A 13,743-nucleotide genomic window follows, 5' to 3' on the forward strand; every position below is an offset into this window, starting at 1 on the left:
CACCTAACACAGCATTTCCATCACTCCTCTATAAACACTCATTTCACCTAATTTGCTGCATTTTGTGGCGCCGGGTAAAATCCTGCAGCTTCTCACTCCAGCTAATAATGACTTTCCTAAGATAATTATTTGGACATTGGATTACCTCCCCCGGAGTTACAGATGTTAAACAGTGTCTGATTAAAACACATTATAAAGGCTACAGGGCACCCCCCCAATGGCGTGTTTCAATTCGGATAGAAAGACACTGAATTTGGAATGACAACCAGAAATATTTATTCCTCCATTCAAATAAATACACTCAGTACGTACAGACAACAGAGGTGCAGCTATACATAGTTAAAAGATCTTCCTTTCTTTTACAAATGGTACAAGATCTCAAAAGTTCACAGAGCGCGTAAAAAAGCAAAGGGGCAGAACACTGTAGAGCAGAGACAGCAGGCGGCGAGATCTGACCATCCGATTCGCCATAGTAGGCAAGCTTATGGTGGCTCGTAGAGTCGCAGACGTAAGGCAGGATGTGCAGCGTGTGGCACGCCGTGCTGCGTGGCGAGGTTGGCGCGTGGCGGTGGGAGAGTGTGCAGCGGCGGGGGGTGGCACACGGCTTCCTTGCACTCTCCTGCTCACGGCTGCCATTTCCTTCATCTCTGGGGGGGGGGGGAGTGGCTGGACAGGATGTGTGGCACAGCACGGCGGAGGACGAGGGGGGAGGGGGGAGGGCTCTTTGGTCACTTCTGACGGTCTCGAGTAGACTTCACTTAACACTATCATTCTGAACTGGGGGGTTGGGGGCGGGAGTCTTGGAACCGGGACAAACTTCAGTTGCCCGGAAGCAGCTTTGAGGGGCGAAAGGGACACTTACCATGTAGAGAATGTGGTGCTTCACCATGCACAGAATCTTAAGTGTGCATGAATAAAACATCAACCTCTACACAAGATGCATCTAATCGACTGAATGGGCGGCCAGCCCACGCGCTCAAAACGCCGGAAGTCAACACCATCAACAAAAGCAAATATGATAAGCGTCTGGGTTCTCCAGGAAGGGGCCATGCCGATTAACGAAGACAGACAATGTGCTCTCACGCTTCATGAACCAGGTGGGGCACGGGGATCACTGGCTTAGCAGATTCGACAAAGCTGTCTACTTCACTCTTTTTCCGCTATAAACGTTCAACCAAGAAAGGTGCCAGCTGGGGGTTCAGCCACAAGGCCGCAAGGAGACGCCCCAGCCGGGGTATCATTACACCCTACTGGGGAGACACGGATCAAGCAGACTTCTCTAGGATTTAACTGTACGAGTCCAGAATTCTATGGATAAATCAGTTTTTTATACATCGTCCAGGTTTCTAACTGAGCAGGACTCTAAAAATGAAAAACAATCCTGAGGGAACAGTAAAAGCTGGGGCTTTGACACAGAAGCAGATGAAAGGAATTGAAGCTGCTTTGAGTTACACCTTCACAAACCCAGCCTGTTACACAGCCTGCTCTGAAGAGTGACCAGCCGCCAAGCCTCCATATCCGGACACAGGGCCTGCACGTTGTGTGCGGTACAATAATGCATCAGCAGTGAACTGGCTGCTTCCGCAGGTCAGGGACTAGCGTTCTCTATTGTGTATGTGGGCCAGATAAGTGAAAGCTTCAGCTCCTGTCTTGTTCTCTAGATACGAGTTCCCCCACCTTCAAGCCGATGACTAAACCCCAGATGCTGTGCTGAATACACTAAACACAAAGCTACAAGGAGCACAAAGCTTCCCAGATCCTACAGGTCCTGAAAAACTTACCCCACAAACCACTTCCTGCAAATATCGTTAGAGTGGCACTATGGGACCCCGAGACAGACATTGAAACTGGCCATTGCTGACCTACTCCGAATGCCAGAGAATAGCTGCCTTTGGAGAAGCGATGGCAGAAGCTGCCACAAACGCCGTGGCAACCGTTTTGCTGCCTTCACCAGGTGTAGCTACAGGCTCTAGCTAAGCGAGTGTGTCCACTCCGTAAAAAACATCCATCTCTGCACCTGGTCTCAGTGACAAAAGAGCCCAACCCATCCAGTGAACACCGTAAAGGGATCTGGCTGTACTACACCAGATCCATGCTTGTTTGAGTTGCTTAAGTTTGGGACCACAGACACACAAAATTAATTTACTGTTATTGCTCAGAATAAATATCGGTGCAAAAACAATGTAAAAACAAAAAAATATATCGAATAATCAACATTTATCATCGGCCCCAATAAAGTAAAAGACGACACACTCGACGTTTAAATCAAGTTTCGACGCAACGCGAGATGGCTGAAATTAAATTTGATCCTATTTGGAATTTCATATCTATAACTGGCATTTACATGCGCCTGCAGAGACAGAGAACAGGACTGCTTTGAGGAAATGAGCAAACCGCAGTGGACGGCAGCCAATATCAGCAAAAAAGTCTGGAGTCCACTGTCCGGAACGAGGGGGTGATACCCTCACTCTCACCTACATCTCTCCAGCAGACAGAGAAAAAGAACAGAGCAGGAATCTCTTAAGAGCAAGCGGGGAATGACTGATAGCGAAGATGGCCCAAAGCCAAGAACCTCACCTGTCTCCACAGTAATCGAGGTTCCCATGGGGCTGCGGGGGGAGGGGCGCGGAGGGGATAAGACTTTCTGGAACTGATCCTGTTAGTCCCTGAAATGGTGGCCTTACTCTTGGGAAGATAAGACTATTGCAGTGTCCTCTGGCTGCTGCCACCTGGTGGCTAGGCATGTTTGTTACCTCTGGTCCTTAAGCAGAGTTCGGAAATTATGCAGCTCTTTGATACTTGTGGAGAGCCTGTAGGAAGGAGGAAGAGGAAAACAGTTACCTATGGAAAACCTGATGCATAATATAAGCTAAACACGACTTCCTAAAAAATGAGCGTGAAACAGGCTGGAATTTGACAATACTTCCTGTAAAGGGCTCATCTGAAATTTAAAGTACTGTCTCTGTGGAATCTGTGGGTGTGATAGGCTCCCTCTAGTGGCTGCCTGCTGTTTTACAAACAATTTGGTACAGCTTGGAGAAAAAAAAGGCCCTGTAGAAAATTCTAGGAATTGTAAAAACAGCTTGCAGCTTTGGGGGGGGGTCATCAAGACAAAGGGAGGGAAAATTTAGTTTAGGCCAAAGGCCTTCATAGACTGCTGTAATGACAAACAAAACTAATGGCTCATTACTAAGGGACATGTGCCACTACTCTCAGGCCACCACAGGGGGGCGCTGTCTCCATGCAGGGGCTATGAGAAAGTGAAGCACACCTTCCAAACGCATTCAGCAAGGCTACAATCTCCTGTCGTGTCAGCTGGAACCCCTTCGATGGACTGTTTTCCTGTAGGTTCTGAATTTCCTTCTCCGAGAATAAGATCTTGAGGGCGGTGCCCAGCCCCTGAGTCTGGGGGAGACACAGAAGATGGGAGGGGTTATTCACTTAGGACATCAAAACAACTAAAAACCACACCAGGGACCAAACATCCTCATTATGTTTATATTAGAAATTAAAATAATGTCACGGAAAATAATCTTACGTAAAATAACTTGGTAAAAGTCCTTACATTTCATATTTTAAGGCAGTCTATGGACTGTAAGGATTTTACTCATTTCAGCTGCTCTGGAAACACTCAGACTCTGATAATGAAAAATGCTACAGAGATCAAAGGTTTTCCCAAAAGCTTTAGCCTAGATCTGCTCCTCTGTAGCTCAGCTTATTTCCCTGAAATATGAATGCTATCAGCGCATCAGTACTAATCCCAGGGAAGCTGGGAAACTCTGAGTCTCCGGTAACACGCTCCGCGTGCTAAAGTGTGGAAGCTTCGCTCTGCTCCTAAAGGAACCGTAAGGCCAAGGTGCTGCAGCATTTAGCCAGCGGGTCCATCTCAGAGTCGGGCAGAGCGGGTGTCAATCGCCTCACAACATGGAGAGATGAAGCTCTCCACAGGAAAGCAACGGTTTACAGTAAATACTGCAAAACAGAAACAATACAGTCCACAGTTTTAACTGCGGTTGGAGAAATCTGACCAATCACCAGTATGTTCTGTTTTTTTCAGTCATTAAAATAATAAAAGCCATAGCTAGTTCTGGAATATATTTTGTGAATGAAAAACCCTGCATTTCTCAATGGAGGTTTACACAGGGAATGGGGAAGCTATGCTACCCTTTAACCTAGGGGGTTTGTTTCAACCCTGTCCGTGTTTGTTCACGGAGGAAAAATCAAATAAATCCAGCCTGGTCTGCTTCATTTGTTAAGTCAACAAACCACATTAACCTGTAATGACACACCACTGGGCTGTACTCAGCCACTGCCCACATGGATCATGCTAACGGGAAACTGCCGGCTTAGCGACCTCACACTTGCGCCTTGACCTCATCTGTACTGAACCAATCAACTTCCTACCTGCGAGCTTCACTGTATGACTGTACTGTGGCATCAAATGCTTTTCAGACCTACCAAAGCTGGGCTGCGGTGACACCTATGCAAGAGCTATGCTGTCGTTCTCCCACTTACCAGTGGGACTCCAAGAATCAATTGGCTGCAATTTTATATATTTGTTAATAATTGCAAAAGGGGAAAAAAGAACTTCCAAACACATCTGGGAAATAATTTCAATACTACATATAAAAACCTTTTAATTCATAATAATTCCAAGGATAATCTGTAAAATTTCAGGCAGCAGTAGTAGTACATATTGATATTTATTATTATTATTCTTCATTCCCAGACTAGCACCTGGGATGGGGATGTTCATGAGATCAATACCTCCCAAGCCAAAGGGACACATGTAGTTACAGATCAAAAGGCAGCATTGGCTGTCACCAGCACTCAGGGGACACAGACCAGCAGGAAGGAAGTCAGAGGGCAGAGCTTGCTGGAGGGAGTGGGGGGGGAGGTGGGGGGGTCGCGTACCTGCAGTTTACCCCACACTCGGCACTTATTGCAACCCACGCAGTCCATTATGCGGGAGATGTTCTTAAAGTGGAGCCTGAATTCCTCCTGAAACCGACAGAGGGAAAGGTTCGAGTTGCCATGCCGACCAGAGCTGACAAGAGGCGGCGTGGAAGTAAGGCATTATGGGTACAACTCTGGAGGGTGCTGATGATAAACCAGCTAAGTAAATGTCAGCCGGGACCTAAAAGCTTCTATTAATGTAATTAATAAAAATGCAATTAGCCAAACAAATGTTGGGTCTTCCTTGATCTGTTCATTTACTGTCAGGATTTCGACAAGGAGACGGCTCACCTTTAAAGTCTTGGCCTCCAGCTTGTGTCCTGCAAACATGGACTTCTCATCAAAGTGCATGGGGAAAGCTCTGAGGACACAGAGAACAGGACGGGTCATGAGGACGCAGAGAACAGGCAGAGAACAGGCAGAGAACAATACGGGTCATGAAGACGCAACTGCGGCCCGACTGGCTGGGGACGGGGCCCACACCTGATCTCGTTGAAGATCTGCAGCAACAGCTCCTTGGTCTGGCCATCCTCCTGCACATTGCCGGTGTACAGGTTGATGATGGAGCGCTCAAAGTATGGTGCCACCTTGGAGAGCGCCCGTAGCTCGATCAGGTACAGGAAGTAGAGGTTCTTCAGGCGGCGCGTGCCCTCGCCCTTGGTCTCAGCCGGGTCAAAGCGGCGCCGGAACTCACGCACGTTGGCGCCCCAGTGGGCCTTGCTCCAGGGCTCTGCGGGCGAGGGCGTCGGCATGAGGACTGGCAGCGTTCCCCCATGCGCACAGCCCATCGGCAGGCCCACTCACCTTCTAGCAGGTACTCTGCACACAGGTGGATGTTGATGCTGCTGTGGAGGCCAGAGATCAGGCGGTAGAACACTCTCTTCTCCAGGCAGAGGCCTGCAGGGTGCATGGGGGGGTCACTGGGCATGTCTGACTACAACCCACTTAACACTACCAGCAAACTGGGGGCCAGACAGGGAGGGTGGCAGCACTACAGCAAGACTGGGGGGACACACAGACACACGTGACACACCCCCTTATAAAAAAACTAATTACCTTCCAACCAGTTGTAAAAACCTTCACCTGTGTGAATAAAACAGCAATTATAAATTATAAATGAAGAAATGTATTCTATTTTATAAACAAGTGATCTACGTACTTAAAAAACTGGACTTACCATCATCATCTCCTAAAATAAGACATAAAAGACAAGGATAGAGAAAGTGGGTGTTACAAACTAATTTTTTTTAAACTTAAACTGCTGAATAATTATGAAAAACTAAGGAGACGCAATTGCTGACAATAAAGGGCATGAGGTGTGGCCAGCAGATGGCACCGCTATACTCAGCTTACCGCGACTAGGGACCAGCGGGTTCAGGGGCCGGTACACTGATCTGGGCCTGCGGGGGAGGCAGAAGGCACGTGTGAGCTCACGAGGCGCTCTGGCGGTACTCAGCGAGGCAGTCAGTAACAGCCAGGCCTCTCACTTGAAGCAGTTCTCCTCATAGATGCTGTTCCAAACCCTCCAGGCTGAGGGGCCTTTGTAGCCGGTGTAACGCTCGGGGTTCAGAAGCAGGTCCACGTACTGGGCGTCTGGGGACGTCTCATCTGGGGACAGGGAGGCGTGTCATGAGCGGCCAGCGCTTCCATCAGGCTAGTGACTCTCACGGGGAGAAAGGAAATGACACGTGTTTGAGAATGTGTACTGGAAGTGGAGCTGGTGGCCTGGCGGGTGGGACTCCTGCACCTGAGTATGTGGAGGGACTCCTCCAGCAGTCTGGCGTGTGACTGCAGGTGTGTATGTGGTGTGAGTGCGTCCCCCGGCCCTGTGCTTCCTACAACTGATTTAAGGTTCCCAGTGACCCTCCCCCCCGGGACTGATTAAACTGTAGCCAGGCTGCTCTTGCTCTGTAGAGCGACAGACGTCGTGGTTACGGCAGCCGTGGAAACGTGACGCACCATCCAGCTCGCAGAAGTGGTCCTGGGCGTCGTCGTGCCGGGCCCAGTCCTCAAACGCCTCCCTGCTCTGATTACTGGAGAGGCAGATGGGACAATTATATTATTCCATCCACAGCGGGTCCAAGGGATCACAAACATTAAGGAATCTGCAGATATTAATCACGTGCCAATATTGTCTTATTCATGACAATATAACCCTTAAAACAAGTGTCAAACTCACAGCACGAATGAGTAAATGTTCAGTGAAAAGGTATGATACCAATTAAATATAAAATGTTACTTATTTAGCAGTGATTACTGACCAAACTAAGCATCACTTTTCGCTTGCACAAACACACCCGTAACACTCGCAGAATGAAGGGCACTTGTGTCTAACACTCTGATGAAGCCTTGTTCATGAAGGGTGCGGTCAGGTTTAAATAAGCAGCGAACTCTCCCCCGGAGCCAAAAGAAGAGAACCACAGCCCTGGGGTCAGATTACAGTCACTAAATAATGACTGCAAAGCGAGGCCCGCTGTCGGAGAGGCCGGCCAGCAGTTTTCCTTACCTGAGTGTGCTGTTGATGGCCCCCAGCTCGTGGGCATGCTCGCACTCCTCTACGTCTGACCGTGTGTTGGATGCCTGGGAATACTTCAGCAGAGGGAGAAAAACGTTTTATTGCTCTGTGACAACACTAGAGGGCGCTGCTGAGAACATGCCTTACATTACGGCCGTCAGCCTAAACCTATCAAGGGTCATAGAGGGGACCTGAAGGGTCCACTACCACAGGTTGACCTGCACGTGTGTTCAGGGGCTACTATCCCAGTAACAGGTAGAAAGCGAGGAGGGATATGGGCCCCACCCCCACTGCACAGACTCTAGTTTCAGAGATACAATCTCTTGTCTCATCAGTATTTCACAGCAAGTGGGAACCCAAAAAAAGTGACAGAACGGGAACCCGCAAGGCCACAGGAAGAGCATGGCTGATATCAAATCTTTTAAGTGAGATTAGACGGGGGACGCAAGGAGAAGGTGGCCAATAACCTTGCAGTCACCTTAGGTGCCCTAAAGGTTTGCTGTTGGACAACCATGCGGTGCCAAGTCAGGCGGAGGGAGCCTATCTGGCAAAACACACAGGTCCCAACTGACGGGAGGTTTGTGACTGAGCAAACACCCCCCCCCCCGCCTGCTCTGTCCATACGGTGAGGGCTCTTCATAATCCCCAAGAGCTTAGAGGAGCTCCAAAACAATCAAAATAACTGTGCCTAAAGTGTTGATCCAGACATAGATGGCCACATGAAGCAGGAAACTGGGCAGGAAACACTAGCTGTAAGATTAGAGCGACAGCACGGAGGGAGGGCTCAATGAAGTCATACATACACTCATCTCTCGCTACAGTTTCACTCGCTACAAGTACAGTATCCAGAGTCTGACAGGAAAGTTCAGCAGCTCAAAACAAGCTCGCTATCAAGACAAACGAAAGCTGACTGCCGACTGAATACAGCTGGCCTTCTCCTCTGACAGGAGACCTCAATACGTCATCTTTTCAGCCCAAGAAGAGCATTGTCGAGGGAACAGCCTGTCTATGTTATGACGACCCCACATAAAATGACAGGCTTTTCATCCCTTTTATATGCGTCTGAAACACTTATCGACACATTCAAAAAGGATTTTAAGGCTTTAGACTTCAGAGCTCACACTAAATCGGGCACACATCTTTACTCGAGTGATAACGTACATGCACAAGCTGTCCAAGCTTATTTAGCAGGTAGGCTTACCTTGTTGTAGTTGCCTGCTTTAATTCCCACTGGAACCTTGCTCTGTAAAGAAAAGCACACAGTACAATGGGTAAAATGGAAATAATGGACCCTCCAAACTTCATACTGAAAGCCAGAGTAACTTAAGGTTTCATTCAAATTGTCACACCAGTGCTGAACACTGCTTGTTAATGAAAAAACAGACATCAACTAACTGTAGAAAGACAACCCCATTGGTCTATTTGTTGAAGGACAAGTGAGATACCAGATTTGTATGTACATCAAAATGAGACCCTGCCCCATCCACTGCGAAGCCTGACCTCTGGACAAGGCTCCACCTGGCAGTCCTTAATGGAGCACTGGCTGTCATCAGGCCAAAACGGACAGGGCCGCTTAAGGTTTACCTGGGAAGAGAAATATAGCAGTTAGCCGTGTTGCTATTCACTGTCAAAGGCATCTCACGTCAGTGGGGGCTGGAGCTAAAGGCCACTCATCTACATCAGCCAATTAGCTTGACACCTTCGACACACGTCTTCCTTTCTCCATTACAAGGCTAGGAATACCTGTCACCACTGGTGGGTCTACATGACCCTTGCAGTCTGTTCCTGATCTTTTATTGTATATGATGATGGCTGAACAGCACCGTGACACAATGACATCATGGTATCCATCTGACCAAAAGAGGGACAGTCACCCGGTCCTTAGCTACAAACTATGCTGACAAAACGATGTCTTCCGGTAGCTTCTGCGGCTGATTTGTAAAAATACCAGTGTATGGGAACCCGGTACCAAAAATTGATAGTAAAAACTATCAAACCATGTCATACGTTGCCTTGCATCTGATAAGCAGCACATGTTCATTCAGTCAAGCCTCTGGTGAAACCAGTTCACTGTAACTAGAGCGTGCTCTCACAAGAGGCCTTCCTACAATATTCGGAAGTTTACCGACAGGTTCTTTGGCGTCGGAGGGGGGGGGGGGTACTAGCCAATTCAACAATTTAAACAGTAGAAAAAGTACCTATTTATACCCATTTCAAAAACACTGCTTTATAACGATGAAGCAAAGCAAAGCCCATGCAAACAAGTGTCTCTAGAGAGGTTTTTTTTTTTTTTTTTTTTTAAAAACAACCTTCCCCCTGGGAAGTACCCTAGAGAAGCAGTTCCATATTTATCTGAACAACAGTACCACCATGACATTGTAGGTCTTAGCTGTACAAGGTACGTGCTGTATGCCTGAACTCTAAATGGAAGGGAATGACAATCAGGCTGAATGTGTCATGATAACCCTTCAGGATCACTGTCCCATTTAGTAACAGCGCTCACAGGGGGCCATGCAAAATGTGCACAGAGGTTTCAGACACTGTATGAACTCCAGCTGGGTGCTAACAGCTGCCAAACCCCGCTACCCCCTTACTTTGTCAAGCAGAGCTTACTTTAAAATAAATTCACAATCCTTTCACTCAGCAGGTTCTGACAGTCGTATAAAACAGGTTAAACATCTTAATACTCTTATTGCTAGAAAAGGGTGGAAACTGCCAAATCCACCACATTTTTTAATTTATTCTACGTTTCACAGTATATAAACTGTGAAGATCACCTGAGTTTCTGGTTTTTAACCCAAAGGAAGGTTACATGAAAGCTCAGTTCCTTGACCTTTATCTAATGAACCTAATGTTCAGATTTTTACATGACAGGAAATGATGAATGATTTACGATCTAAATTTAGCCCGAGGCATTTTGCGGCTCATGCCAGCTTTAATATGGCCAGAGGGACACGCTTACTTTGTAATATCTGAAGTAGTCTCTCTCTGTTAGCTTGCGGATGCTTGGGTAGATCTTGAAGTTGTTGAAGATGTCGATGCTCTCCACGTCACAGAAGCAGTCATCCAGGATGCCAGTCAGCTAAGAGGGACAGAGTGCAGAGTCAACACACAAAGCTAAGAGACCCTCACTGCTGCAGTGAGGCAGTTATGCAGTGAAACAGAAAGCAAGACGGAAGGACTAAGATGGAGGAAGCAGACCGATATATGAACATGAAAGCATTCTGCACCGTGTGGCGACATAAGTCCTGAAACTGCATAGGCTAAAACATCAGGGGAAAAACTGCTAAATTTTGCATTTTAGGCAAATAGTAAGCAAATGGTTTCAACCAATGAAGATCACAAACTTCACAAAAAAATAAAAATCTATCACACACAAAAGACAGGAAAACACCATCATTTCCTCCTTTCTCCCCAATTCTGCACCACTGCAACGCTCAGTCCTAGACTGAGCACTAAAAAAAACCCAATCACAATAAACAGCTTTGCCATTTTTGTTTACATACACCTCAATACAGGTTAGTACTTCATACAGCAAAGATAGAGAGGTAATGTGCAGTCCCATATGGCACAAGCTGGTGACAAAAAGCAGAATACAAAAGGTTTAAGACTTACCGCCTACACACTGGTTGTAACAAACACTGAACCATGCTACTTTCAACAATAAAGTGACTGCCTGCCAACACTGACCAAGTTCTCGCACAGGAAACATAACAATTTTTAAAATGCCAGTTATGAGTGCTGTCCTCTTCTCACTTTTACATTCAGGCGTATAGCTTGGAGCACTCTTGTTTGTGTGTGACTAATCAGTCCGAGCTCTCACTGTTCTCCAGACTGGCATCTGAACTGTCTTCCTACATTTATTATTTAAGCCTTGCTCAATCAACCGGGCAGACCGCAGGATCCACATTGTGAGAGTCCCCCATTCTTCATCTAACGGAGACCGAACGTCATCAAACCAGGAAGACCAAAACTATTATGATTTTGCGGATCTCTATATAAAACATGCGAATTGATCAGAGGTTAAACTACACCTCTTCCAAAACAAAGCTAAGATATTGCAAGCAGGATCGTATACAAAATGTACTGTAATATAAACACTAACCTCGGAATGCAATTGTCCAACAAAGTAAAGAGAAAGACAGGACGCCATAAACAGGTTGCTGAACACTCTAAACATCCCGTTCGTCGTAGTTTCTACTTAAGTCCGCAAGTATAACTGTCCCAGGCGGAAAAGCTTAAATAACTCTGGCTTTGAAACATATGGCAACAAAGGTAACGCCTATGCTATGAACTTAGCGTGGCACAGAAATGACAGCGCTTTTTAAAGCAGGTAAGTGTAACTGCACTTCGAGTCCAACAGTTGGCCGCCTGATCTGTCAATTTCAGCTCCGGGGTGCCACCTAAACCCCGCCCCCAAACAAAAAACTGATTACAAAGAGCTTTCCATTCCAGGCTCCGCCCACATATTTTGCGAGGACTGTAGTCATCAGTTGTTCGTTTAACCTGGGAAGTCAGCGTACGCTTCAACCAAAAAGACTACAAGTCCCGTAAATCCCGTCGGCGGTTCACTCCTTATCCAATCCAGTAAGACCACGCGGTTATAGTAAATGGGGTTCTGGGTTACAATTATGTTGAAATTATGACAGACGACAAATAATTTATGATATATTAAAATTTAAAACTGGCCTTCTGATTCAGTTCTCTGTATTAACATTGTACGTTAAATTATATAAATGGTGAACTAATGTCTTCAAAGATTCTGCGTGAGTTTTAAAAGCAAGGTTTATTTATCCCAGCTTCAAACGACATGTCTGTCAAGTATGCTCTTCATTTAATCGATTTCAAGAGCACCATTACCAGAGATTCTTATTCTTTGTGGCCATATTACAATAACATGTCGGAAAAAGAACACGAGTGAGTAGATGATTTCTGGTGGGAAACGAGATATGTAGCAATTTCTGGTAATGCTGGTTAAACGAGGAAACGTATCTAGTCTTTATAAATTAGCTGTAATAAAACACCGATACCACAGATGCGACACCATGTGGGCGCGCTTATATGACGCGATTTCGGGGCGACAGTAGAAAGTGCCAGAAAAGTAAAGGTATCAATCGGTTTTGCGGCCAAGTACACGAGAATCCTCATTCAGAAAAGGCATCTGCCGGCGGGTTTTGCCGTACTTACGTGGCAAAAGCAGTTTTGGTCTTGGCTTCCGGTGGCCTCGTAGTCGGACTGTCCGTTTTTCTGCTTCTTGGACTTGACGTTGTCGTTACCCAGCCAAGCAAAAACAGAGTTCCCGACAAACAGCCACAGCAAAACAAACGGCGCACCGCGCTGTACAGTGGCTCTGATCATAACGAATCCTAAATATAGAAGTCCAATTGAGAAAAAAAAACGGTCAGTCTGCAGTACGAGTCGGTGTACTTTTTTAAGAGGGCTGTCTGCCTCCGCAGATGACAAGAAAATACGATCCACACTTACAATTCCATAGCTTTTAGAGCTCCTTGACAAACGTGGCAGACGTGATAGACGTGCCCATGTACTACGCCTTCTTCCCGGTAAACCGTAATGCGGCGGAGTGGCCGTGTTAAAGCCTGTGAGGAAAATATCAAAAAAGAAGTGCGCGATTCCGAAGCGGAGAGAGTTTTCTGACTTGGGGACCGATCGGCGCGAGGACAACGGGAGGCGCAAACTGCTCTCGGAAAACCTCGCGGTAACACGGCGCCGCTCGCGAGCCTCTCGGCTGCTGGTGGCCGGCGCGCGGAGCAGCGAGCCACCAAATCGGGGTGGGAGGGGCTGTATTGATAAAGAGTGCAGAAGGAAACCATCCGTAATCTACCGGCAGTACCGCAGTGTTTTGAGATATTGATTAAAATGTCAAATATAAGAGACACACCGAAACACACGAAAACTTGCTTTCCCACCAGTTCCACTAACGATTAAAAATAATAGGTAATTCCACCAATTAAATGAAAGTAAATGCTTTGTATTGGTTATTATGTGTAATTATGTAAATTGTCAATAAAATCAGCCATCTTCTAATAGCTTATCCCAGTACGGGGTCACAGTAAGGGCCTGGAGCCCAGGAAGCACAGGGCACAAAGCAGGGGTACAACCTGGACAGGGGGCCAGGCCATGGCACAACAGCACAAAAATGCACTGGTGGCACGATATGTTGTGATTCAAAAAGATGACGATACGCATTGTAGGGGTGTAATAATGCATTGTAGCATGAAATCATTTATTAATGTTAGGTCAATCGGGTCCCT

At 46.8% G+C, this 13,743-nt stretch overlaps 1 protein-coding gene across 2 annotated transcripts; it reads right to left on the bottom strand.

The window, feature by feature from the left end:
• Nucleotides 1–252: 252 nt before the first annotated feature.
• Nucleotides 253–13,236, bottom strand: ero1b (endoplasmic reticulum oxidoreductase 1 beta). 2 transcript variants are annotated; one of them, XM_023836271.2, is made up of 16 exons: nt 12,659–13,236; nt 10,434–10,553; nt 8,972–9,055; nt 8,673–8,714; nt 7,463–7,545; nt 6,916–6,989; nt 6,444–6,564; nt 6,310–6,356; nt 6,134–6,145; nt 6,013–6,039; nt 5,761–5,853; nt 5,440–5,686; nt 5,248–5,317; nt 4,915–5,001; nt 3,272–3,405; nt 253–2,810 (listed from the first exon to the last, which is right to left on the bottom strand). In XM_023836271.2, exons 1-16 carry the CDS (start codon nt 12,827–12,829, stop codon nt 2,750–2,752), a joined length of 1,473 nt encoding a protein of 490 aa, XP_023692039.1. In that variant the 5' UTR covers nt 12,830–13,236; the 3' UTR covers nt 253–2,749. The 2 variants fall into 2 exon arrangements, with proteins under 2 accessions (XP_023692039.1, XP_023692040.1); XM_023836272.2 differs by lacking the exon at nt 12,659–13,236 and adding an exon at nt 11,577–11,853.
• Nucleotides 13,237–13,743: the final 507 nt, after the last annotated feature.

Source organism: Paramormyrops kingsleyae, chromosome 20 (assembly GCF_048594095.1).
Source record: "Paramormyrops kingsleyae isolate MSU_618 chromosome 20, PKINGS_0.4, whole genome shotgun sequence".
Lineage (NCBI taxonomy): Eukaryota > Metazoa > Chordata > Actinopteri > Osteoglossiformes > Mormyridae > Paramormyrops > Paramormyrops kingsleyae.

Bases quoted from the DNA above. Each gene is read 5' to 3' on its own strand.
- ero1b (XM_023836271.2), bottom strand. From the start codon at position 12,829: ATGATCAGAGCCACTGTACAGCGCGGTGCGCCGTTTGTTTTGCTGTGG. The intron at 9,056-10,433 runs GTAAGCGTGTCC...TTCTCTTCCCAG, and splicing joins ACTACTTCAGATATTACAAA to GTAAACCTTAAGCGGCCCTG. The intron at 6,357-6,443 runs GTGAGAGGCCTG...CCTCCCCCGCAG, and splicing joins TATGAGGAGAACTGCTTCAA to GCCCAGATCAGTGTACCGGC.